This window comes from Solea solea, chromosome 11, assembly GCF_958295425.1.
Source record: "Solea solea chromosome 11, fSolSol10.1, whole genome shotgun sequence".
Taxonomy (NCBI): domain Eukaryota; kingdom Metazoa; phylum Chordata; class Actinopteri; order Pleuronectiformes; family Soleidae; genus Solea; species Solea solea.
In genome coordinates, this window is record NC_081144.1 from 10,081,282 (window position 1) to 10,105,011 (window position 23,730).

At 39.9% G+C, this 23,730-nt stretch overlaps 1 protein-coding gene across 1 annotated transcript; it reads left to right on the forward strand.

Annotated features, from left to right (window-relative positions):
• Positions 1 to 1,429: 1,429 nt before the first annotated feature.
• LOC131468431 (monocarboxylate transporter 1-like) lies at positions 1,430 to 23,726 on the forward strand. The gene is made up of 5 exons (XM_058642657.1): positions 1,430 to 1,637; positions 11,209 to 11,539; positions 18,370 to 18,513; positions 18,593 to 19,408; positions 20,408 to 23,726. Exons 2-5 carry the CDS (start codon positions 11,323 to 11,325, stop codon positions 20,692 to 20,694), a joined length of 1,464 nt encoding a protein of 487 aa, XP_058498640.1. The 5' UTR covers positions 1,430 to 1,637; positions 11,209 to 11,322; the 3' UTR covers positions 20,695 to 23,726.
• Positions 23,727 to 23,730: the final 4 nt, after the last annotated feature.

Below are 23,730 nucleotides of genomic sequence, written 5' to 3' on the forward strand. Positions count from 1 at the left end.
GGAAACATTTGATTTAAAATTCTGTTGGCTGCAGCATTTAAACAAAAGCACATTGTACAGGTCGAGTTGGCCAGATCATTTTCCAAGAGTCCATCTTTTTTCTGTGAGTACTGATGGTCCAAGCACGCTGCCGAACCGAGATCTAAGCATATTTACGTGTTAGATGGTTACATGAATCATGTGATGTATTGGAGGAAGATGGAATGTTAATTAAATCAGCTTTGTTTTATTTAGCTTGACACTGTCTTGTATAATTTGAGAGTGTGACGCATTTGGAACAACTTCAGATAAAAATAACACCCAAGCCCAGATTCACTTGACAGAGAAAGACATTTTTCACATTAAAAAAAAGATATTGTGAAAATGAGCACAGATGGGTGTACAAACTCCAGACTGGAGCCCAGATCAAAAGCCGCAGGGGACATGAGGGAAATGAGTGACAAATGTCATGCAATTTAAAGCCCTGCTTCATGAGTGCAATAATTAAATGCCAAGCTATATATATCCTGACGCGAAGCATTCTGCTATTTGCACTGTAAATGATTGTAAGTATTGATTTTTGCTTTGTTTTCCTGAGTGATGAGGGGAGTGAAGGTAACTGTCAACGTGTGTGTTCTTTGTTCTGTCAATCTAAACTGATCAGGAATTCAATAAACGAACAAAGACATGACAACTAAACAGGTTAAGTATCTAAAAGAAGAGGTAATTAGTCACACCCTAGTTTTGGCCTCGTCCTACTCTTTCAAGCAGGAAGTTTCTCAATATAGACTCTGTTCCAGAGAACTGTTGATTTCATTGCAGTAACACAGAATAATTAACAGACCTTCAAATATTTGTATTTGTATTTGTATGTTATGTTAAGTATTATCGTAGACACAACATTGCTACTAAACAACAGAACCATACTTTGGAAAGTGTGTTGTTGCAGTCATTCTAACAGGGGAGAGGGGCTCCCAGTGAACCCTAATAAAAGTCTATGATAGGTTATGTACAAGATGCTAGAAGAGGCTCAAAGCATCTTGTTAAATCTATAATATTGTCTACATAATGTATAATATGCATAAAGCTGAATGTTTTACGTGTAGAGTTGGGCTGTGCCAACCTGCCACAGTCCTGATAAGCTGAAACTTGAGAGCCTTCAATGATCACAACTTGTGCCATCCCAAATTTTCTTGGTCAGTCAAAATGTTTGGGCCCCCCTGTCTAAACTGAATGCCCCCCCCCCCCCCCCCCCCCCATTACATTTGCTCTGGCTCCGGCTCTGCTTAAAGACATGCTATGGTAGGGATGCTATTGTAAATTTAAGTAAAATCTTTGAGTTCGTTCTCCATATTATTATTATTGTTCATAGCGTATGACACTGCGCGTACCTCTCTACTACTCCCCACGAACGTGCGCTGTGGCTGCCTCAAATTCCTGTGCTGCCGCTCAAAGCGGCCGGTCTGTTTGTGCGCATGCGCGGGTGGTTAAGGCTCATCTTCATCACATCCAGCAGTTGTCCCGGTGTTGCACGCTGTACTCTCAACTACTGCTGCTGGTTAACGTCTGACCACTGACACGTCAAGGACGTCGGAGTGACGCTCACGCCGCCGAACCGAGCCCTCAACCGGACCTCACAGGAGTCCCACGCACACGCGGTAAGTGAACGCGTCAACGGCTGACTAACAGTTCTGTCGTTGCGTGTCGAGACAAAGAGACTAGAAGCTGGATGGAGCGGTTTGTTTCACTGAAGAATGAAGAGCTTACTTGTGAATTAGCTCCGCGCTTCCGTCATTAGCCTCATGTGAAGCTTCTCCGCTCCGCTTCCGCTGTCATTAACACGCCCGTTAGTTAGCAGAGACCACGCGTGGTTGAAATACCTGACTTCACACGGATGAACCGACCTGGTGTCATTCACTGGACACTGATGCTGCCGCGTTCATAGCCCGGGGACCGGCCGCTACTCTGGTCACGGACGGGCAATGGCACAAGGTGCCTCTCGTCAAAAAAATATATACACGGGAATATGTACACATGTTAAAGCTTGAGTCCGTAATTTGTTTCTGAATTATATGTTGTTTAATGAAACCCTGATTTAGTCCAGGTAGCCATGAATACACACTCACTGGCCTCTCTACCAGGGGGGGCTGGACACCTGATTAAGTGTCCCCCAGTGTGGTTATCTGCTGCTGTAGTTCATCAGGGTACTTTAAATTATTTCAATGTTATTTGAGTTACTGTTGACTTTTCTATTCCTTCAAATCACTCTGGCCATTCTCCTCTGACATCAGCCAGACAAAACTGCCATTAACTTGGCATTTGCTGTTTATGAGTGACTCAGATCACTCTCACAATGATGGCGCCACACCAAAGTCAAATAAATCACCGTTCTTCCCCATTTCACTGCCAGGTTAACTTCAGCAGGTTGTGTTGTGCTTGGCTACTCGCCTAAACGCACCAAGTTGCTGATATGTGATAGGATGATATCAGATAAAAGGGCTGGTGAGCGTAGATATGACATGTGTCGTGATGTATCACTAACCATGCCTCTGATATTTTTTTTTTCTTCGGTGATGCAAGAGTGAGTGTAACTCGGCAGTGGGCGTGACAGTACAGCACAACTGGAGTTTTGCAATAACTGGTTGCTAATATAGAGTCATGAGTGCCAAGCTGAGAGGAGGAGAGATGACTTTTTTTGTGGGGGTGATGGGTGACAGAAGGATAGCAGCAAAAGTCTAGAAGATGGTAGTGAGACATGTTATGATGTTTGTCTTGGAGACGGTGGCACTGTCTAAAAAAAGACAGGTGAAGCTGGAGATGGCAGAGCTGTATATGCTGAGACCTTCGTTTCTGAAAGAAGAAGTGTGGTTATTTTCATTCTTTTTTATTTACACTCATTTATTTGATTGAATTACCAATCATAAATATTCAATTAAACTTCATGCAGAGGCCCCTCCCAACCTCCTAACTTCCTGACTCTTTGGGCCCCCATGGCCTGTTCCCCATTGTGCTTATTCAGCAATCCAAGTGTAAGGTCAACACAGAGAGTTGGTGATCTTGGGCCGTGGCTGTGATTTCCAGTCACTCGAGCAGTGCATTAGAGCTTGGTCTAATCTGTCATCTACTGTCTGCACTGAGCTGAATGAGTCTCACATGCTGGCACTTTGAGAGCAAGAGCTCAATGGAACGCTCACATGGCAGCCAGATGTACTGCCTTCAATGCATTCCTATTAAAATAAGTAAATAAATATTAAAATAAGTACAAATGTTGGTTGTCCTATATGTATGAAACCAGGAGATATTCTGTTAAATGTACTGTTGAGTAAGTGAGTGTGCATTTTCCATTTACAGCAGGGCCCCTGGTGTCATGTTCATTTTCTGTTCTTTGAGCTTTGACCTTGAATGAAATCTAAGGTCGAAATACATTAAATAATTGAAAGCTTCCATTTCATAATTATAAAAGTTCTCTACTTACCAGGACTGTCACTTTTTTTTCCTAAAAATGTACTTTGTGTGAATATTACAATTAATACTTCAAATGGTCTGATGTGCTGCTAGGCAGTATATTTCAAACTCATACATGTTTTAAGCTTCTAGTTTGACCCCCCAAATTTAGAATTTTGTATGAGTGGGGACAACCCTTGTTCTTACTCTTACACTTGAACTACAGTTTTTTCTAATCTTGGGCATTGACTCCTCTGCTACTCCAAAATGAACCAATCCAGTCATTTCCCCACACTCTCATATCCTGGACTCCTTGAGCAACTACATTGTTATCACACGCTCTTTAATTATTTATGACATTTAGTTGTGAAGGATTTGCCGGAAGATCAAATGCAGTGCCTTCCGATGGTCATCAACACTGCTGACCAGTGTGTCTTTGCCCTCTACTATTTGGTGGCTGTTCACAGACTTAATGTGGGCAGTAGTTTGAACCGTGCTCTCAGGGATTTGCAAGTGGTTATTTAATCTTTAGCTGTATCAGTGGACAGTTTTGTATGTTCTGAGTTAATGAAGAGGCGGTGCAGAAAATACCTTTTAACAAACGAGGAATGTTGGTTGAGCCTGGGGTTTAGAGGAAGGGACAGCCAATGAGTTACTGGTCATTTTTACTGTATGTGTGTGTTTTTCATTAAGATGGAATGCACTGGAGTACAACCAGATGTGGGTTAAATGCACACAGCCAACTGCCACCCTTTAATATTTCACAGATAAAACTACAGTCTAACCAAATATGTTTGGTTTCTCTTTGATATATTAAATTTGAGCAATGTGCATGCACACAACAAGTGTGAAAAGACCATGCGTAACCACACATTTTTATGTGCATACACATGTGGAGTGTACTCAGGATTAGAGAAGTGTGGCAAAGAAGGATAACGGTGGGGCGACATCAGTATTAGTTAATGCTGGTGAGGTTTAAGTGGTCATTAGTGTTAAGCTGGCAAACATTATCCGGCCTTTGAGCTGTAGAGTTTAGGGAACTAATTTACATGGGTTTTTTTTCAATGAGACTTGAATTGTTATTTAATAAATGTAAGCAAACAGAAGCTGAAGGACGTGTCTAAAAGCAATAGTTTGTGAACAAATTGCTAACTAACCCTAACCTTAAAAATGTGCGAAGGCCTCCAAATGTATATCAGGGGCAGCCCATGGCCAAGTGGAAAGGGAACTGGGCTTGTAACCGGAGGGTTGTTTGTTCAAGTCCCCACCAGGTCAAAAGGTGGGGTATCCCAGAGCACGGTACCCCCGGGACATCCTAGTAGAGGATGGGGTAAATGCAGACAAGGATTAATAAAGTTCTCCTGCAGATTAATGTCAGTTCAAATTACTTTGCTTACTCATGGAAGACACTCCCATCAACCCCCTTTTTCTTCCTGTCTGTATTTTCCCTGTTGTCACAAGTCTATCATAAGTGGCTGGTTATTCCTGTCTTTCTTATTTACTGTAACAACAATTTGACTGTTTAGACTGACACACGTAGATGCAAATCTCATTAATCTCTATGATGGTGTTTCCCCTGCAGTTGAACATGTCTAATGGTTGGGACACTCAGATATCCAAGACGAAAAGTATAAACCACACTCGGTATAAACTTGCTCTCATTCATTTTTGTTGAACATCCTTGACAGATTTTACAGCAGTTTGAATCATCATTTGCTGTTTTACGGTTTTCAGGTAATGTCAGCTCGTCCGCACACTTTGCTCAAGGGAGCGTTTGTTACTGCAGAATGAATTGCCCCATTGTTAACCCCTTGGGGAATGGTCCTACTTTACTGAAACATACACACTCACATGAACCACAGACGCCAAACAACACAGAGCAGTGAGACCTTGGCGAAAGATGACAACATAAATCCACTCCATGGGGTGAGGCCTGCTCTCTGTTATACGAGCAGGCCTCACATTGCATATCACATTCCCCCTTTGTCGGTTTTCCATTTTAACTGGTCCAGCTTATGTGGGTTCTTTGGGTCTTGGTGCCACAGTGCCAGGGTGTCACTTGCCCACGAGCAGCTAAACTTGACTGAACTCCAATAAGTAGTGTCTTTACATCAAGAATGGCAATACGTCTTTGACTTTAATATAATTCTGTGACCATGAAACATTTCTCACGTGTCAAATTTAGTAAATGGATTTTTTTATGGCTGTGGGAGGCTAAAGCTGCATCTCAGGCATGGAAATACATGAAAAATAATCCTATTTGGCTGCCTAGACTGTAAACTTGGACAGGTTTATGCTTTGTCTGTATTGTTGTTTGTTTCATAAAGAAAACCCTTTTTAGGCCATGGACTAACCACTGTTTAATGAACACTGGAGTCACTGGAATGGAAACCTCCACAAATCTAATAAAAGAACAGCACAGAGGTGCTTGTGTTTGTCCTCAAACTTGTCTTCCTACAGCACCGAGTAACATGTGCAGAAAACCAAAACTCTTCTATGTTTGCTTGAATTTCAATTTTGTTTGTTGTTTGTTTGTTTTTTTGAGGGGGGCTGCGCAACTTGGGTTTCATATGCTGTCGCTGTTGCAAGCATACTATTATGAAAGTGGATTTATGATGGTGTTGCTTTAAACTGGGAATTGGAATAGCAAAACAGAAAAGGGAAATCCGAATAAGGAAATCGTGTTCTTCTGCTTTTTGAAACATTCGCCCAGTAGTTAGTTACTATGACATCAGACGATTGTCCTTGTTCCAATCTGACGTTTGCAGTAGCGACACAATAACTACACAGATTATTTGCCTTTATCCATGATCAAAATAAAAATGTTCTGTCATTCACATCTCCTTTTGTCTTGACTGCCTCTGTTGTATTTGCTGAAGCTGTCAGGTGAACTATCACTGTGAGTGAGACAAATGCCTATGTGGATGTTTTTTGTGTGTTTGGCCTATTTTCTTGTGAGTTCAGGAAACTGTTTACCTGAACATGCACTATCAGGTCAATGACATCAGTAGTGGCGCTACCTATTTCATCATGGTTAAGCGGAACGAAGACAGGAACTTGAATGTTCTTTCAACTGTTGCCCTTTTTAATAAGACATTTTTATCTATCACTAGGTTCTTCTTTGCATTTTTTTTTTAAATGCACTGCTTGATATTGTCTAGATTTATCTTATTTATTTTCTTATAAGTTTGCAAATGAAGAACACCGTAGATGACACCAGTCGACGTGACACTCTGTATGCAGAAGTATGCCAGGACCTTAACTGTATCAAAATCCAAATATATTTAGTTTACAATCACATAAGAGAAAATGTTTCCCAATTAATGAGAGTGTTTGCTACCAAAAACCATGATTAACTTATTGATTAACATTTCTCCACACTACAAACAGACCATGCTGCTAATGAGGTCAGGACCGGAGGCTCAGTGAGCAGTGAAGTTACATTTTGCTGTGTACTGATCAGTAGTTTTTGCTTAGCAGAGTTTCAGTGAATAAGACAAGTGTGTGACAGTATGCCTGGCGGTGTTTGTCAGACCACTGGATGGATGGGCAAATCACTCTGTGACCACCATGAGAGGTCAACAATTCATGGATGTATCAGAAACAAAATGAGTAAAAAACCAACACTGCCTCCGTAGACCTAAGTGTGGTTACTTTTGAGTCTTTTAATTTGGTCCCTCCTTAAACTGATTGTTAAAATTATCTGATAGATGAAATAAAAAATATTGAGCTCCAGATAAATGGAAGATAAATGTATGTTGTAGCGTTGTGCCAGAAATGATGAAGCAGACAAAGACGAAATTGGTATGTTCTATTGGAGCCCAAAACCCATGTGAATTGCAGTGTTATTTGATGTAGGCATTTAAACACGTCTGTTATGTACCAAAAGTTAAAGGTTAAAAGTTAGTGATATTGTTGATGTTTCATAGTATGAGGCCTCTTCCATAGTGCCCTTCAGGGGTTGGAATCGATACCAAGATACGATATTATCACAATATTTATGTCACAGTACGATAATATCACAATATCACGCAGTATAATGAGTATTTCCGAAATCATATATTGCGATAACAACCACTCTAGTGAGAGTGAACACTTGTGTGAACACTTGGTACCATCTAGTGGACTGAAACATCAATTGATTTTTTTTCATGCCAATCCACAAAAAGATTGTTTATTTGTAACATCAGTTGAATTATATGCAACAAAAAAAATCGATACTTGGTGTTTAAAAAGTGAAATGATATTGCAGGTCAAAATATCAAAATATTTCGCTGTATCAACCCCATCCCACCCCTAGTGTTTTTTTTCTTTCTGAGATTAGATGTGTTTTTCTATCCAGCATTTGTATTTGAGAGTATGTAAAGTGCTGTATGTATTTTGGCGAGTGTTGAATGTGTCTGTGTTGACTATAGTCATGTGTAACCACACGTGTGACTCACCATGTAGTTACTTTAGACTCTTTTCTTCTTCCTCATGTAATGTTCAGGTGCATTACCACTGCCCAGTAATCTGGAATGTGAACATGTGCAACTCTAACCTTTAAACTTAACATAAATCAGTATTCAGAAGTACTGACTATTTCTTTTTTTCTTTTTGTAAACTTTATTCGTACTTGAATCTCATTGAGACCCAGGGAGACCTGTTTTGAACAGATATGTAACTACATTTACATACAGACTTACCAACACAGTAATGTATAATTAATTCTGAAACATTTAGTGACAGGTTGATCATCTGATTTTTCTTTCATACTACTACACTAGGGCCACACGGTGGTGTAGTGGTTAGCACTCTCGCCTTGCAGCGAGAAGACCCGGGTTCGAGCCCCGGTTGGAACAAGGGCCTTTCTGCATGGAGTTTGCATGTTCTCCCCGTGTGTGCGTGGGTTCTCTCCGGGTACTCCGGCTTCCTCCCACAGTCCAAAAACATGCAATGTGGGGATAGGTAAATTGGACACTCCAAATTGACCATAGGAGTGAGTGTGAGAGTGAATGGTTGTTTGTCTCTATCTGTGTGTGGCCCTGCGATGGACTGGCGAACTGTCCAGGGTGTACCCCGCCTATCGCCCGATGTAGCTGAGATTGGCACAGCACCCCCCGCGACCCTCTGGTTGAGGATAAAGCGGTAGATGATGACTGACTACTACACTAAAGAAAGACGTGGTTTGGCTTGATCCATTAGGTGACATAATGATTTGGGACTGGGCTTAGTTGAGTTTACTGGTGAATATTTTGTGAAGTGACTTTCTGACTGAGGGAAAAATCACTCTTTTGTTGCAGAATAAATATACAAACACAATTTCTGTGGTGGTGCTGTGTCTTGAAAAGTCTGTAATTTCCGTTATCCCTTCAGACACACTGAATACAATACAATCCAATATGATAATACTTAATATTGTCAGAACATGCCTGACTTTTGAATTGCATCACAGCAGCTTTGTTTGCAAAACAAACAGGACATTATACATCACAATTGCCAAAGGAACCACAGACACAAACACACATATATAACACACCTTACAAGATGAACAGAAGATGGTAGTTTCAAATCATGACTGATGGGATTTGGCACTGTGTCTAAGACAGCTCTTTGGTTGCTAATGAAAAAGTGTGGTATCTGACATTGTCAGAATTATGGAGGAAGTGAAATTCTTCATATGCCCATTGCTCATGCACATTTGTGGGTGTGGTTCTGTCTGTTTGGTTTGTGATGTCATCTGTCTGACCGCTTGTTGGTATGAAGTGCTCCGCACGTAGGCTGTTTTTCCGCCTCTTTAAAAGAGTGAGTAATCCGGAATGAAAAGGACTACCTTTAACTAAATGTTGCTCACCAGACTCACTCCACACTCAATTACCAATTTATCATTAAAATCACAGTTCAAAATTGTAGTGACTTAGCAGAGTTCATAAGGTTCATAAGAGGACTGATGTCCTACTACTGCCTTCTTTTTGTAGTCTGCTCTCTTAGTGACCCCGTTTTGAGTTTAATTTTGGTGAATCATGTCGTTCACATTGTTTTCGGACATTACATCAGTTCCGTGTTAGAATACCAGATTTTTGGGGAATTGAAACAAATGTTCCACTCTTGTCATGACAATCTGAATCTGCAGCTTTTGTACTGCAATTATTATTCTTAGACCAGTAATTTAATTTGTAGACCTTATAGAGGGAGAGGCCATGTTAGAACAGTGAGGACTATCTGGCCATTCTCACGGTTTGAAAGGGCAGCTTCAGTCATCAAGTTATGATGGTTAAGGGAGAAGACTAGTGGGTGAAAGTCATTATTACTCATTATTACATATTCATTTTACACAGGTAAAACTAGATGTGACCACTTCTTTCTGTATTTCACAACAGTATTTTTTTTATTTTTTAAATACATGTAACTTGTTTTGTTGAACTTCTTAAATAAATGTTTAAACTTTAAATCACCAGTAAGGTTATACTCATACATCAGTCTCTATAAGCTACTGCATATTGAATAGTTTCCTGTTGACCTTTTACGTCACAGAAAATAAATGGCGGGATGGATTGTGCTTTAGTTCTGTATGTTTCATGCGTTTATGTGCATGTTAAAAGTCAGATATTAGTCTAGGACTGTCAGATTGTCTGTCTTAGTCGGCCTATAGCCTTAGCTCAATTAAACTGTGCATGTAAATGTACTGCATTATCGGACAAATAAATAGTTTATCTTGTTTGCCATTAGGGCTGCAACTAACGATTATTTTCTCAAATAATCGAGTAATCGTTTGGTCCATAAAATGTCAGAAAACTTACAAAAACGTTACCTAAAAGGAAAAAATTTGTGCAACCAATGCTCAAAGTTAGTCTGGAGGCCTTAATGGCCCAAACAGTAGCAATGTTGATGTCAGAGAGCTGCTGACTATAAATAGCTTGGTCATGTGTGTTCTAAATGGGAAAAGAGGGTTTTGAGATGGATGCAGTGAAGAATCCCAGGGATTTTTGAGCTTTTTGTCATAGAAAAGCTTAATCATCATCTGCCATCATTATTATTTTTACATCCAGTTTTTAACTTTTATCTATTTTTGGCTGCCTTTGTCTGTATACTCGTGCGTCAGGGTCATTTCACCATCGGGGTGATGGTACGAGTCTGCACCCAGGGAATAGGACGCATTTCCTACCAAAGAAGAAGAGATTGATGCTACAGCTCCCTCCGACACGTCTGGTCCAAGCAGCTCACAGCTGAAAGGCCCGTCGGGCAGGGGAGAGTTCGAGGGTCACCAGGTCAACACTTGGATGACGACTTATGCTGTTGTCAAAATGTTTTTTCTGCTTGGTGAGCGGGGCTTGTATTCCACCTACCGGTGGGGTGGAAATTCAATTAGTGCATACGCTGTCCACACACACCCAACATGCTCTTTGCGCACGGTTCCAAAATCTGGGACTGCATACGCATTATGCCCACTGTGCGCAGAAGTATACCAGGGCCTTAACTGACTGTTGAATGCAAATCAGCATCACACACCAATGTCCTAATCTATCTTTAGTCTGCTCGTTGTCCACTGCTAGTATGTTGGCATGCAGCCTGGAACAGATGCTCTTTCTCATCATGAGTTTAGAAATCATCCCACACGTACATATTTTTCTGTACATATACCTCTTGACTACCGTCATCCCTCATTCTTTACACTCCTCTTTTCCTTCATATTTCATTGTCATTTGAAGTCTGATAAAATACTAAGAAGGAGGATGGCATGTGTTTATTTACTTTTCTTACCATCTGTTGAATTTAACCTGCTTTCTGCTCTGTTCCCCCCCACAGGATTTTAAGGTCCTGATCCCAGTTCAACTGGTTCTGCGGTCTCCAATCATCTGAAGCTATCCTTCAGCAGTGGCATCTTCCTCTTCTTCTTCAAAACCTTCCTCGTGAGCAGACATGCCTCCAGCGTTGGGTGGTCCTGTGGGGTACACCCCACCTGAAGGTGGCTGGGGCTGGGCAGTGGTGGTGGGAGCATTCATCTCCATTGGCTTCTCCTATGCCTTCCCGAAATCCATTACAGTGTTCTTCAAAGACATCGAGACCATCTTCAATGCCACACCCAGTCAGGTGTCCTGGATCTCCTCCATCATGCTCGCTGTCATGTATGCTGGAGGTGAGTGGTGTTTTAATTAATATTTTTCCAGTTGTCAGGAAAATAGTGATTTCTTTCAATACTTCCTGTCCATATATATATGTTCCCCACCTGTGGGGAACATATATATATGATTTTAGCTTCAGATGACAAAACCCTGTTGGAATTGCTGTTGATCAGGTTGTTTAGCTCATGGCAGATAATGCTGTGTGCAGGTCTGAATGGCCGTAATACATCCTGAATCTGTCCTCAGACCCAATCACAGAAACTCTAAACAGAGTTCACTTTTGTTTTGAGGACACATTTGGACACAAACAGGCTGACAGCGGACGCCTCTGTGCAATCAAACTCAATAAAAGCATAATTTTGTCCTTGTCAATGAAGTCAGTGTGTATTTCAATAAAGGACATGGACACAGTCTGTTTTTACTGTATGTACATGGGGGACATGTAGGCTTTCAATCAGTTTGAAGTGTTCGAGTTGGAGCTAATCAGATTGGATCAAGTGTTTAATTTGTAGTAGTGACATTAATCCAGTGTGGCCTGCCGGAAATTATCATTAGAAGAAGGAATTTTAAGCATTAAGCATTACCAGCTTGTTGTTGTTTGCTCAGAAGTTAGGATCATCTGGTCATTAGGATGGAAAATCAAAATCAAAAATGGAATGTGATTACATTCATTCATATCTGTGCTGAATGTTGGGGCAAGAGTGAGCTGTAAGGACTGAACATGGGCCATAATTAGTGCACTTGTGACGGTGAACAGTGCAAATGTGTGGCAGTTGTACATTGATTCTCACTGGCTATTGTTGAATAATAAAAATTCCTTCAGGTCTAATTCTGTCGTCAGTTTGTATGAGCTTTATTTGATTGTGCAGTTGTGAAACAAAGCAACAACAAGGCGGTAAAGTTCTGCCAGATGATCAACTTTTACACCAAGGTGTTAAAGTACAGAATCAAAGCTGTTTTAAACAATAAGTTGTAAATTGGGCAAGATGATTGCTTTGTGACTCAACAAAGATTAGCCAAACTTGGAAAGGACAGGCTGAATTACAATACAAGTGGTTCGTCTGTGGGGAAATCCCCTTTGATAAATCTTAGCAACACCTCAGCCATTGTATCAACTTAAAACACAGAAGTGTCTTGCGAAGACACAGGATCCCATGTAGAAACAGAAGAAACAATTATTCTACATTTATCAAAACCCATTTATTTAATACATGTTAAGATGCCAGTGTAATGAAAAAGTAGTGAGTAAATGTTATCAAATCACATCTCAAACTCCTCCAAACTTCTAAGACTTGGACCCTAAAAGAGCTTTGAAGGTGTCCTGTGGTATTCGGCACCAAGGTGTTTGCAACAGATCTCTTTGAAAGCTGTTGGGAGGAGCCAGAGTTGATCAGATCTGTCATTTCAGAATTTTCCCAAACACCGTTTTGTTACCTCATTGTTTGCGTGTGCTTGAACTACTGACCAGGAGCAAACTTAACTTATTTACTTAGTTTCATATGGCTTCAAGGTTGTAGTCAGAAAAATTCCCATTACAATTTATTAAAGGCCAAGGTTGTGTCAATTCCTGAAAATTGCTTTTTGGAACCAACCAAAAATATTTTAACAGCAAAATTGGATTTTAGAATCAGAATCTTATAAATTATATGTATTATAACTCTTACTATTTTGTTTTAATTGCTCCCTTTTTTTATTTTGATTATCAAAGTAGGGTGAACATCCAGATGGCTGATGTCCCCATGCTTTCTCTCTATTACGCAACTTACCCGTGTGGCAAGGGAGGATGCTAGCGAAAGGTCATGTGATCACTTAGGCCAACTAGTGTGTCACTGAATGTGACACTGAATCCTGCTCATCGCTGCAGCAAGGAGGGAATGTGTGGAGTTTCAGTGCCTGTTTCATCGTTTTTGTGAATTTAGTTAAATACTTATATAATAATGTCAGTTTGCTTTTTCTTTAAAACAACAATTACAATATTATTAATTAATGGTATATCTTGCCCACTTTTACTCTTTACACACTATCTCTCTCCCTGCACCTGCTCAGTCCTTTATCTCTCCCAGCCATGCACTGCTAAAACAATTCTGCTTAAAAACGGCAGGAGACGATATGGGACATGGATACTTTTGAGTACTTACAGTCAAGATTATTCTTCTAAAGTTGCTGGAGATAAATTGTGCAACGGACTAAAACCCATTCACTTAACAGTTGGCAGAAGAAAGTCAGCAGATGATAAGCCTTGTCAAAATTGTCATTATTTATTATATTACTGAATTTAAAGAAAATAACTATTTGCTAAAACTGCAAAGCAAAGCTCCTGCAAACAGGTTGGAGTATGAGAGAACATGCTGCTGGAGTATACACACAAATGGTATAAATGATAGTATTGCTTGATGGATAAAGGATGCAGCATATAAATAATTCATCATTATCAATAATAATCCATTATTTTCTTCATTACACATTCAGTCCTGTGCTGCTTTAAATAAATGTTTGGCTGTGCCTAAAATTTGAGCATTTCTTGCTCTTAGTGACCCATTTTGCTTGCACTGCTACAAAGGCCTTTCGATTTACTTGCCTTGGCAGGATTTAAGAAAGAAAGAGACTGAGGCCAGTTTCAGGTTAGGTTACAGATCAGGTTTGTCTCTGTTTTTCAAGACACAAAGCAAGTTCTCTGCTCAATCTTTACCCAATCTGTCACTTAACGGTAGTAGACCTTACCGTTAAAACACCATCATTGCATGTTTGTGTGTCTGTTGTTTGTCTTTGTGTCCTCACTTTGAATTGAAATCAATGGAGTCTGTTCCTTCCACTTACTAATTAATTCACTCCAGAGCTGCGTGCCAGTTGGCGCTTGTATTCAGTCAGTTTTAAAAGGTATGTAAGAGAGGGAACTGCTGAGGGAGGCACAGAGGGAGGAGGGGTTAAGTTTCATAACAGGAGCCAGATGTTGTAGCTCTTTCTTTCTTTGTTCTAATATGTTTTTGTACTTGTTTGTCACAGTGTGTTCTCAAGTATTATGCTTGCTTGGAGTGTAGTACAAGAGAGAGTGGAGGACGTAAACTACCATATTACTTCCTGTTTACATGAGGCAGCACATGTAGATACACTAACTTTCACAGAGAGGAAAAAACACAAAAACCTCTGACACGTAATTATTGTAGTTTAGTGACGCCTGTGAAAGCTGACTAATACTGGGATCCAGTGTAGACTGAATACACACATACATAATGGAAGACAAAATATGTGAGGTGAAAGTTTGGCTTTTACATGAAAGCTAAAGAAGGGGTGGTGGTGGGAGTGCAGGCTGGGGTTTGGAGATGGGGGGAAAAAACTGACGGTGTTTAGAAATGACACAAGGGAACTGTATCATGGTGCTTATATAAGAATGTAGAGGGTCTGGTATCCATTTAAAAAGCCTGTCTTTGTGCACCTAACTTTTTTCTAGTGTAATGTAGTTAAACATGGATTTGACAAAAATGTAATTAATGTAACATCACAGCCTCTTAACTATGGGCATATTTTTGCCCATAGTTAAAAAAAGACTGAGACTAAAGATCAGGAAACACTGTAATATGTGTAACTCACAGTTGATATTTTTGAGAAAAGCTCACAAATGTTTTATTTGCCAATCCGTAGCTCCTTACTTGCTTAATCCTAATCGTGTTTTGCAAACATAAATGGTATTTAATGTTTTTGTGTGTGTGTAGTGCTGTTCAGCCTCGCTGAGTGGAAGCATCAGTGATAGACTTTTCTTGGAATTTCTCTTTTGTCCTCTCTTGTGTGTGGGACTAAAAAGAGCCCGTGTCTGGAGAAAGACCGTGTGTGGGCGTGCATGCATGTGATTTGGGCATATGCATTCACTCCAGCTTATAGTAAGACATTGATATGATGATGTGTGGCATGTGTCGATGAGTATCAAAGGGGTTTTCAAGTGTACAATCGATGCATTGCATCAGACAAGAAGAGAAAAACAGGCTCCCCCACACCTGGTGTGTGCATTTAGACACTGACTATAAAGCTGTTTCCTGTTTGAGTCTTGACCGTGACCTTTTTGACCTCTCTGTCTTTTAAAGTAATGGGCTCAACACACAAAACATTAATAAAACATCCAGTAACCCTATGTTCAATGTGTGAAGGATTGTTTTGTGAGGCATTCTCAGTCACTGTGCAGCCCAAATGACCTGATTGTCATAAGAGGGTTAAAAATCTATTAGCTGATATGTTTTTGAAAAGTGTTAATTATTCCTTAAATGTTTTCATCAAGGCCTTTCTGCATGGAGTTTGCATGTAGCCACGCCCACCCTGTAGTTTGTGTCACATGTGTGAACCAGTGTAAATGCAGCCTTGCATCCCATATTCAGATTTTAGTTCATGATAGACTGTTTCACTTGTGACATGCACTTTGTCGGTGTAAAGCTGAGCACCAGTTTCACTGTGGGGGAAAGAAGCAAATGATAAGAGGGACAATGATTTGTTTATATAATGTCTCTGAGGACAACACTCACTGCTCTCTTTGTCCGTTGCCACACAGGAGGAAACTGTCACTGCTGATTTGGTTATGTGAGCTTCACTGTTGAGTGGATGCATTTCTGTTCCTGCCCTTGAATTGGTTTTAGTTATTGTTCATAGTCCATACGCTTCCATACACAGATAAGTCGAGCTACAGTTGTAGCCTAACATATCCCACAATTTATTACACAACAGATGAATGTTTTTCTTGTCTAAACAAATGGCCAGGAGTTTTTAAAAAAAAAGCTTCATTGAAGTGAACATTCAAATATGGAAAATAACCACTCAAACAATAACAATCAAAAAACAGATAAAAGATCCTACTTTTAAAACAAATGGTGCATATAAGGGGATGCTTGAAATAATAATAACAAATAAGATATAATGTAAGGTACAACTATTTGTTTATAAATATTGACACACTTACTGTGAAATAATAAATGAATGAATTCCAGTCTTGGTTAAATCTCTAAAAGTAAATAGAAAAATAAAAACACACAAAAGTTTGGGCTGATAAAGAAGTTGTCCTTGAAGGTAAGGTGAAGGAGGGATTGAGCTTTATATACTTTGTCAGCTGCAGCCCAGGTACGATGCAGACACTCTAGGAGCCTACCTCGAGCATGGCAGCCCACCAACACTGTAGTTGTGCATTCAGAGCATGACCGTGCTCTGCCAAGTTTCAAGTGCAAAGCCACCATATTCTGTGTGAAAGGTCCAGGCTGCTGCTGAGGAAATGGATTCTGTTTGAGAGAATCCAGGTAGTGACATTAGAATATGTCATTTTTTTTGTAATTATTGTTATACAAATAAAAATGTGAGTAAATGATCCTGCGCTCATTGATGATGAGGTTGAACAATTAATCGATTTCAAATTGAAATTGCAAATAATTAAACTGTGATTCAATTTTTCCTTCCATTTTATTTTAGAAACAACATATTCTTTAGTTCTCTTCCTTGGCAGTAGAGTGTAGTAGTCATGCCTCAAAGATACATCGTGATTTAAATGTATTGCACAATATTATCTGAAGCTCGACTCAAAAACATGAATCACAAATTAAAATTGCAATATCTGTTGGACAAATTACAAGTTAAATATTTTCCCCGAATCCCTGAGTCATACTGTCATGAAGAGACAATTTATTATTGGACTTTTGTATTGGATTTGGCCCAGATAATGTGTAGCTTTGTGGACCTATAAATTACCAGCTGATAATACAGTATATATAACACATTTATTAGACCACCTGTCATTGGTGAGAAACATGACAGGTGAGAAAACATAAATATTTTAATATATGTATGTATGTATGTATGTATGTATGTATGTGTATGTGTGTGTGTATATATATATATATATATATATACTGTTTAAAGGTCCAGAATTGAATGCATATAGTGATCATCATCATCATCTTTGCTGAAGCAGACAGACTTGTTAATCTTAAAAACAGAAAAGCAGCACATTCTCAGTTTTGACCTTGAAAAATCCTTGAACCTATGAAATGATTATCGGCTAATAAGTCGATAAATTGTTTCATCGTACCAGAGGACAGATATTGTCTGTGTGTGTGTGTGTGTGTGTGTGTGTGTGAGAGACTTGGTGCTGTTCACTGAGCTACTGTACAGATTCTACAGGCGCTGACTTTGTTTTCACATCTAGCAGAGTCGGCCTGTGTTCATGTGAAGATTCATTCATAGAGAGTCTGGCCCAAAACTGAGACACGTGGCCTTTGTCGCTCCTCCTCTTCCTTCTCCTTCTCTCTTTTCATATTTCACTGTGATGGTGTATTTGTGCATACTGAAACTTTCTCTCATTGAATTTTTATTTAACAAAAAAGAAAGAAAATGCAGATTAGCATTTATCTAAGCCAAAAGCTGCAACCATCTTCTCTCCTCTCCTCTCCTCTCCTCTCCTCTCCTCTCCTCTCTCTCTTCCCTCCATTTTCTCTGTAACCACCTTGAACCAGTGCAGTTACACAATCGTCGTCCTAGTTTTATTTTATGTCATCATAGCGCCATCTGCTGGTGAGCAAGTAAAGTTGAAAAAACTTAGTAATACATGAACAAATCATTAAAACTGTGGCTTGTGCTTTTCTCTCTTTGTTTGTCTGTGAAGCATAATTAGTTAATTCTCCAGAACAATTTTCAGTGTTTGGTGACATAACGAAGAGCAATTTCAATATTTGACATTTTTGTGTTAAAAAGTCCACATCAAATGACTAAAAGCAAATTTGTATTATTTCTCATTATTCTGCGCACATTGCAATAAGATTTATCTCTACCTCACTGCTGTGGTCTTAGTCACTAATTCATCAGTTCTCCTTCGTCCCAGGCCCGATCAGCAGTATCCTTGTGAACAGATTTGGCAGTCGTCCAATCATCCTCCTCGGTGGTTGTCTGGCGGGGTCAGGACTGGTCGCGGCCTCCTTCTGCAACACAGTGGAGCAGCTCTACTTCTTCATAGGAGTAGTGGGAGGTTAGTGTTTTGACCTCATCCATTACAACCGTATGATTTTGCCTTGGTTAAATGATAACCTCTCTTTGTCTTGCTCCAGGTTTGGGACTTGCATTCAACTTGAATCCAGCCCTCACTATGATCGGTAAATACTTTTACAAGCGTAGGCCCATCGCTAATGGCATCGCCATGGCAGGCAGCCCGGTGTTTCTGTCCACCCTGGCTCCTCTCAACTCCTGGCTCTATGATGAGTTTGGGTGGAGAGGCAGCTTCCTCATACTGGGCGGACTCCTGCTCAACTGCTGTGTGGCTGGCTCCCTAATGCGCCCCCTCGGACCCAAACCTCAGCCCGCAAAGCCCGACGCGGAGGTTGGGGAGACAAAAGCAGTGGACGCAGTACAGCCACAGCAAAAGAAGACGGTCCTGCAGACCATCAACTCCTTCATTGACCTGACACTGTTCAAACATCGCGGTTTCCTGCTGTACCTGTTGGGAAATGTGATTATGTTCTTCGGCCTCTTTGCTCCACTTGTCTTCCTTTCTAACTTTGCTAAGAGTAAAGACATCAGCAAAGACAAGGCAGCTTTCCTTCTGTCAATTCTAGCCTTTGTTGACATGTTTGCCCGGCCCTCCATGGGCCTGCTTGCGAACACCAAGTGGGTCCGGCCCAGGATACAGTACTTCTTTGCTGCTGCCGTCCTTTACAACGGCGTGTGTCACGTGATGGCACCGGTGACAACGGACTACACTGGATTTGTGGTGTACGCCATCTTCTTTGGTTTTGCCTTCGGGTGGCTGAGTTCAGTGTTGTTTGAGACACTGATGGACCTGGTGGGGGCTCAGAGGTTTTCTTCAGCTGTAGGTCTTGTCACTATAGTGGAGTGTGCACCAGTGCTGTTGGGCCCACCACTAACAGGTAAGACATCCAGTCTGCTTTTGTGTTGTTTGTGTTTAGTTATGATTACATCTTCTGGGGATATACTGTATGTTATGGGTCAATTTCAGGTTTGATTTCATGTTTTTTAACCAATTGATGACCTCGCGAGATAGAGAGAGTGCTTTCTCTAGTTTGGATTTTAGAAAATGCGAATCATTTTCCATTTTCACTCCTACACCTGCACTAGCTACTTTTTGAGAATTCGCCTAATGGGACTAATTAAGTACTTTTTTATGCTGTTGCTCCTTCTCATCTAATCCTGTGTGTTTCACATACAAATTAGGACTGACAATATATTTCGTTATCGGTTAACCTGCTGATAAAATATGACAACTTTGTGAATTGAATCATTTACTGTAACTTGTTTTGACATTTAAGATTTTAGGCAGTGAACAACAACATACTGTTCCACCCCATGAATAAGTTATTAGTCAACTAAGCAAAAACTATGTCAACTAACTAAGTCAAATATGTTCTACTTCTCAATATCAATAAACTCATTATCTTAGGTTGAGTTAGAACGGTGTACGTGGACAAGCAATTTTAAAACACCACTCGGCTGCTGGGAACTCATGCAATTCATGGCATTTTTTATGTTTCCTAGACCAAATGATTTATTGCGAACACTATTCCCTAGGTAATTGATTGTCAGTATTTAGTTCTGTGTGGTGAGAAAGTGCTTCCCATAAAATCTCACATAAAATGTTCTTGGTGGTTTCGGTGGGTGGCTCATAGAAATAAAAGCCACTTTAAATGGGTTTAGTTGTTGTAGTTTGCATGGGATTTCCTCTAATGTCTCACAAGGTCATTTTTCTGAGACGCCATCAAAATGGTTCATATATTAATCCAAAAAGAGGTTATTACTTTTACCTTATTTTTCTGTCTGACTGAACGAGACCTAAGCTCAAGCTGCTCATATATTGATTTGGAGCGTATTTTAAACTCTGTGTTCTCTCTGTGTCTCTCTCTGACCTGCAGGTGCGTTCTATAACGATTACAAATCCTATAACTACACCTACATAACCTGTGGCATCATCCTCATCATCGCAAGTGTGGTCCTCTTTGTGGGAATGGGCATCAACTACCGCATGTTGGATCGAGAGAGGAAAGAGGAGGAGAGGAGAGCAAGAGAGGAGCCAAAGGAGGAGTGCGCCGCCATGTTGGCTCCTTCCTCTCCGTCAAAGTCAAACGAGGGTGCGAGCGAGGAAAACGATGCCGTGGTCCGAGTGGAGGACGTGGCAAAGATGGACGAGGACACGGTGTAGAACAAAGAAAAAAAAAAGACAACAAAACAGAGAAGAATACACACTTTGCATTTCATACGTCACTGAAACACACACAATTGGCAGTTGCTCATTTCAATGCAGCCACACTCTTTATAGTGACATTTAAACACAACCCTGAAGCCATAGAAACAGTTTGAACTCACTTTAAAAAAAAAAAACAACAACTGCAACCTGTTGCCGTGATGTGAAGCTTAGCCGCTGTTCACCGTGTTAGTACCTTTTAGTTTGGGCCTTTGACGTGCCTTTGCTAAAACTCAATTCCTTCATAAGCATACTGTATAAATGCCACACAGACACAATGGCTGTAAGATGATAATCCGTTAAAATGATCAGGACTTGCACACGGGGGGGGGGGGAACCCGCTTCCTGAAAATCCCTTGGGCTTCGACTCGAACATGATCTGAGGCTCAAACCGGCAAAGGACACGTGTTAATACTGTACATTTCCCCCACTGACACATTTATTTCACTCCTCAAGGGCTGGACATGAATCAAAATGACACATGGTACTCAATGTGTCGTTGTCAGACGCACAAAAGTTCACTGCTGCGGGTAAAACTGTACTGTTATTACTACACAGAAAAGTCATTTTGATGAAATGTTTAAACCTTTTCTCAACAATATTGGGCACAAAAATGGGGAAGCTTTTTTTTTGTAAAAAAATAAAATAAAATAAAAAAAAGAGTAACAGGCCTCCATGATCTGAAACTAGAAGGTCGTAGGAGAAGTTTGTTGCAATGTTGAATTGAAGGCACTGGTAACGCTGTTGCTTTTTACGTGCATACGTGCGCGTAATTCTGTTTGGTACACCCTCCAGTCAGAGCAGTTCTTCACAGATTTGTATTCATACTGATGACACGCGGTGGTTCATACCAGGATGATGACGTGACTCTGTATTAAATGACACCACAGGCTGGTTTGTTTGCAGAGATGTGGGGGGGGGGGGGTTGAGAGAGGGTGAGAGGGTGAACTGGGCTTGTGTGAGTGTGTGTTTGACTTTTCCTAGCTGTGGTGCCAAAATTTGGGTGGGGTTGGAGGAGAGTTGACACAATTCTCTTTTACATTATTCTGGATTGTAGGACTCACAGCACCATAGTGTGTTTTTTTTTTGGTGTAACACTTTGTAGAATACAATTATATCAAAAAATACTTTTGTGTGTTTCTTACAAAAATCTATTTTAGCTCAATGTGTGATGACAATCTGACAACAAGTAATCTTTTTAATGGATTTGGGTGTATTTTTAGGGAAGTGTGTGTGTGTGTGTGTGTGTGTGTGTGTGTGTGTGTGAGAGAGAGCGAGAGAGTGAGATTCAGACACTGCATTATTGGTACGTCCTGTAGTTTGTGTCATATCAGATCCACACTGTCGGTTGTTATTTCACTGATCACTTGTTGGTTTTATCACTAACATGAAACGCTGACATTGGTGTGAGCAGTGGGAGTAGCCTGAACTAACTTTCCCGTTTTTTTTTATTATGGGAAAATGAAGAAAAATAACTTTTCAACAATTCTCTCTTTAGCATAAATGTTTTAAACTCACATTTTTGTTCTAAATATTTAAAAACGCCTTGGAAATATCTGCAGTTAAAATGAAAAACACATTTGAATGAAGGCTCATTGTTTTTACTTTTTTGCAGTTTTTATTTTTACTTGATTTTTTATTTTTTTACACAGTAGTAATAAGAGCTAATAGCTCCAGAAAAACACCTTAAAGATAAGTCAGTTTATGTTCTGTATGTTATTGTTGTCAATATGTCATTGATTTAGAATAACAACAATACTTAATTCATTCTGCTAACATGTTTTGGCTCACAGAAGAAAGCAAGCACAGCTGTGAAAAAATCCTAAGAATTAATTTTCTGCAACACATTTGCATGCATTGAACTTGACGTACTTGATTTCTGTCATCTGAAATCACTACCTCATGTGCTGCTCCGTCAGTGCTACTGTGTACGATAAACACGTGGGTGTTTAAACACTATGGGGAGCACAAGCAGTAAATCCAGATTCCAGACATAATATATCTCTGCTGTTCATTCGCTCCGCAGTAATTGCCATTGTGGGATTAAAGTCGACGCTATTTCATCTGAGAGAACACAGCAGCTTATTTTCAGTCGATCCCACGCGCCTTCCTGCTGCTGGAAGAAGTAGTATTTATCTGCCGTGGAAAATTCAGCACCAACAAATACACAAATGACCCCTCTGCAATTCACATATCAAACTTCCGTGACAAGCTCCTTGTTGAGATTAAGCCTTTATGATTCATTTTAAAGATTTAGGAATCACTTGGGGCCAAAGACGGAGACATGGACTGACACAATTCAAGTGTTGGTCTTGATTTGTTGACAGTAAAAAAAAAAAAAAAAAATAGAATACAACCAACATTATCTTTTTATACTTTGAAGGCAACTGTGATCAAATAAGTACAATTTTGTAATGGAGTTTTATTTTTTTCTTGTTTATTTTAACCTCCTGATGTGTGATCAGTTTCTGCAACATTTGTCCTCACAGAGAGGCTTTTTTTCCTGTGGGAATGTAAAGTAGCACAATGAAAACTGTGTTACATTGTTTTTGTTTTCTTTTTAAAAAAAAGAAAAGAAGCTGTTCTGGTTATTTTGCCACAAGCAACTGTAAGTATTCATTTCATATTTTTTTTAGACAGGTTAATTCCAAAATGAAAGTTGTTGTTGAAACTTAAATGTGATAATTTCAAGGATCTTTTAAGATGTTCTTGATGGCAATGTGAGAATATTTATACCTGAAGTATTAACCTATCTTTGTACTTGCGAGATTTCTGTCTTGAGTTAAGAATTGCAGCGAACAGGTCAGCTTGATTGATTTTGAATCAACATTGACTAGCACTTGACACACACACAAAAAAGACACAATTCACGTATATATTAAGCTTCTGAAGAATAGCTTTGTTTTAGTCGTAGTGTTTGTTTTTAAGTTGTGTATGTGTGCAGTGTTAATATGACTGGGGAATGAATGAATAAACACTTTTAAAAACTACACT

Coding starts and splice junctions, on each gene's coding strand:
- LOC131468431 (XM_058642657.1), top strand. CDS start 11,323: ATGCCTCCAGCGTTGGGTGGTCCTGTGGGGTACACCCCACCTGAAGGT. Junction 11,540..18,369: donor CGCTGTCATGTATGCTGGAG/GTGAGTGGTGTT, acceptor CCTTCGTCCCAG/GCCCGATCAGCAGTATCCTT. Junction 18,514..18,592: donor CTTCATAGGAGTAGTGGGAG/GTTAGTGTTTTG, acceptor GTCTTGCTCCAG/GTTTGGGACTTGCATTCAAC.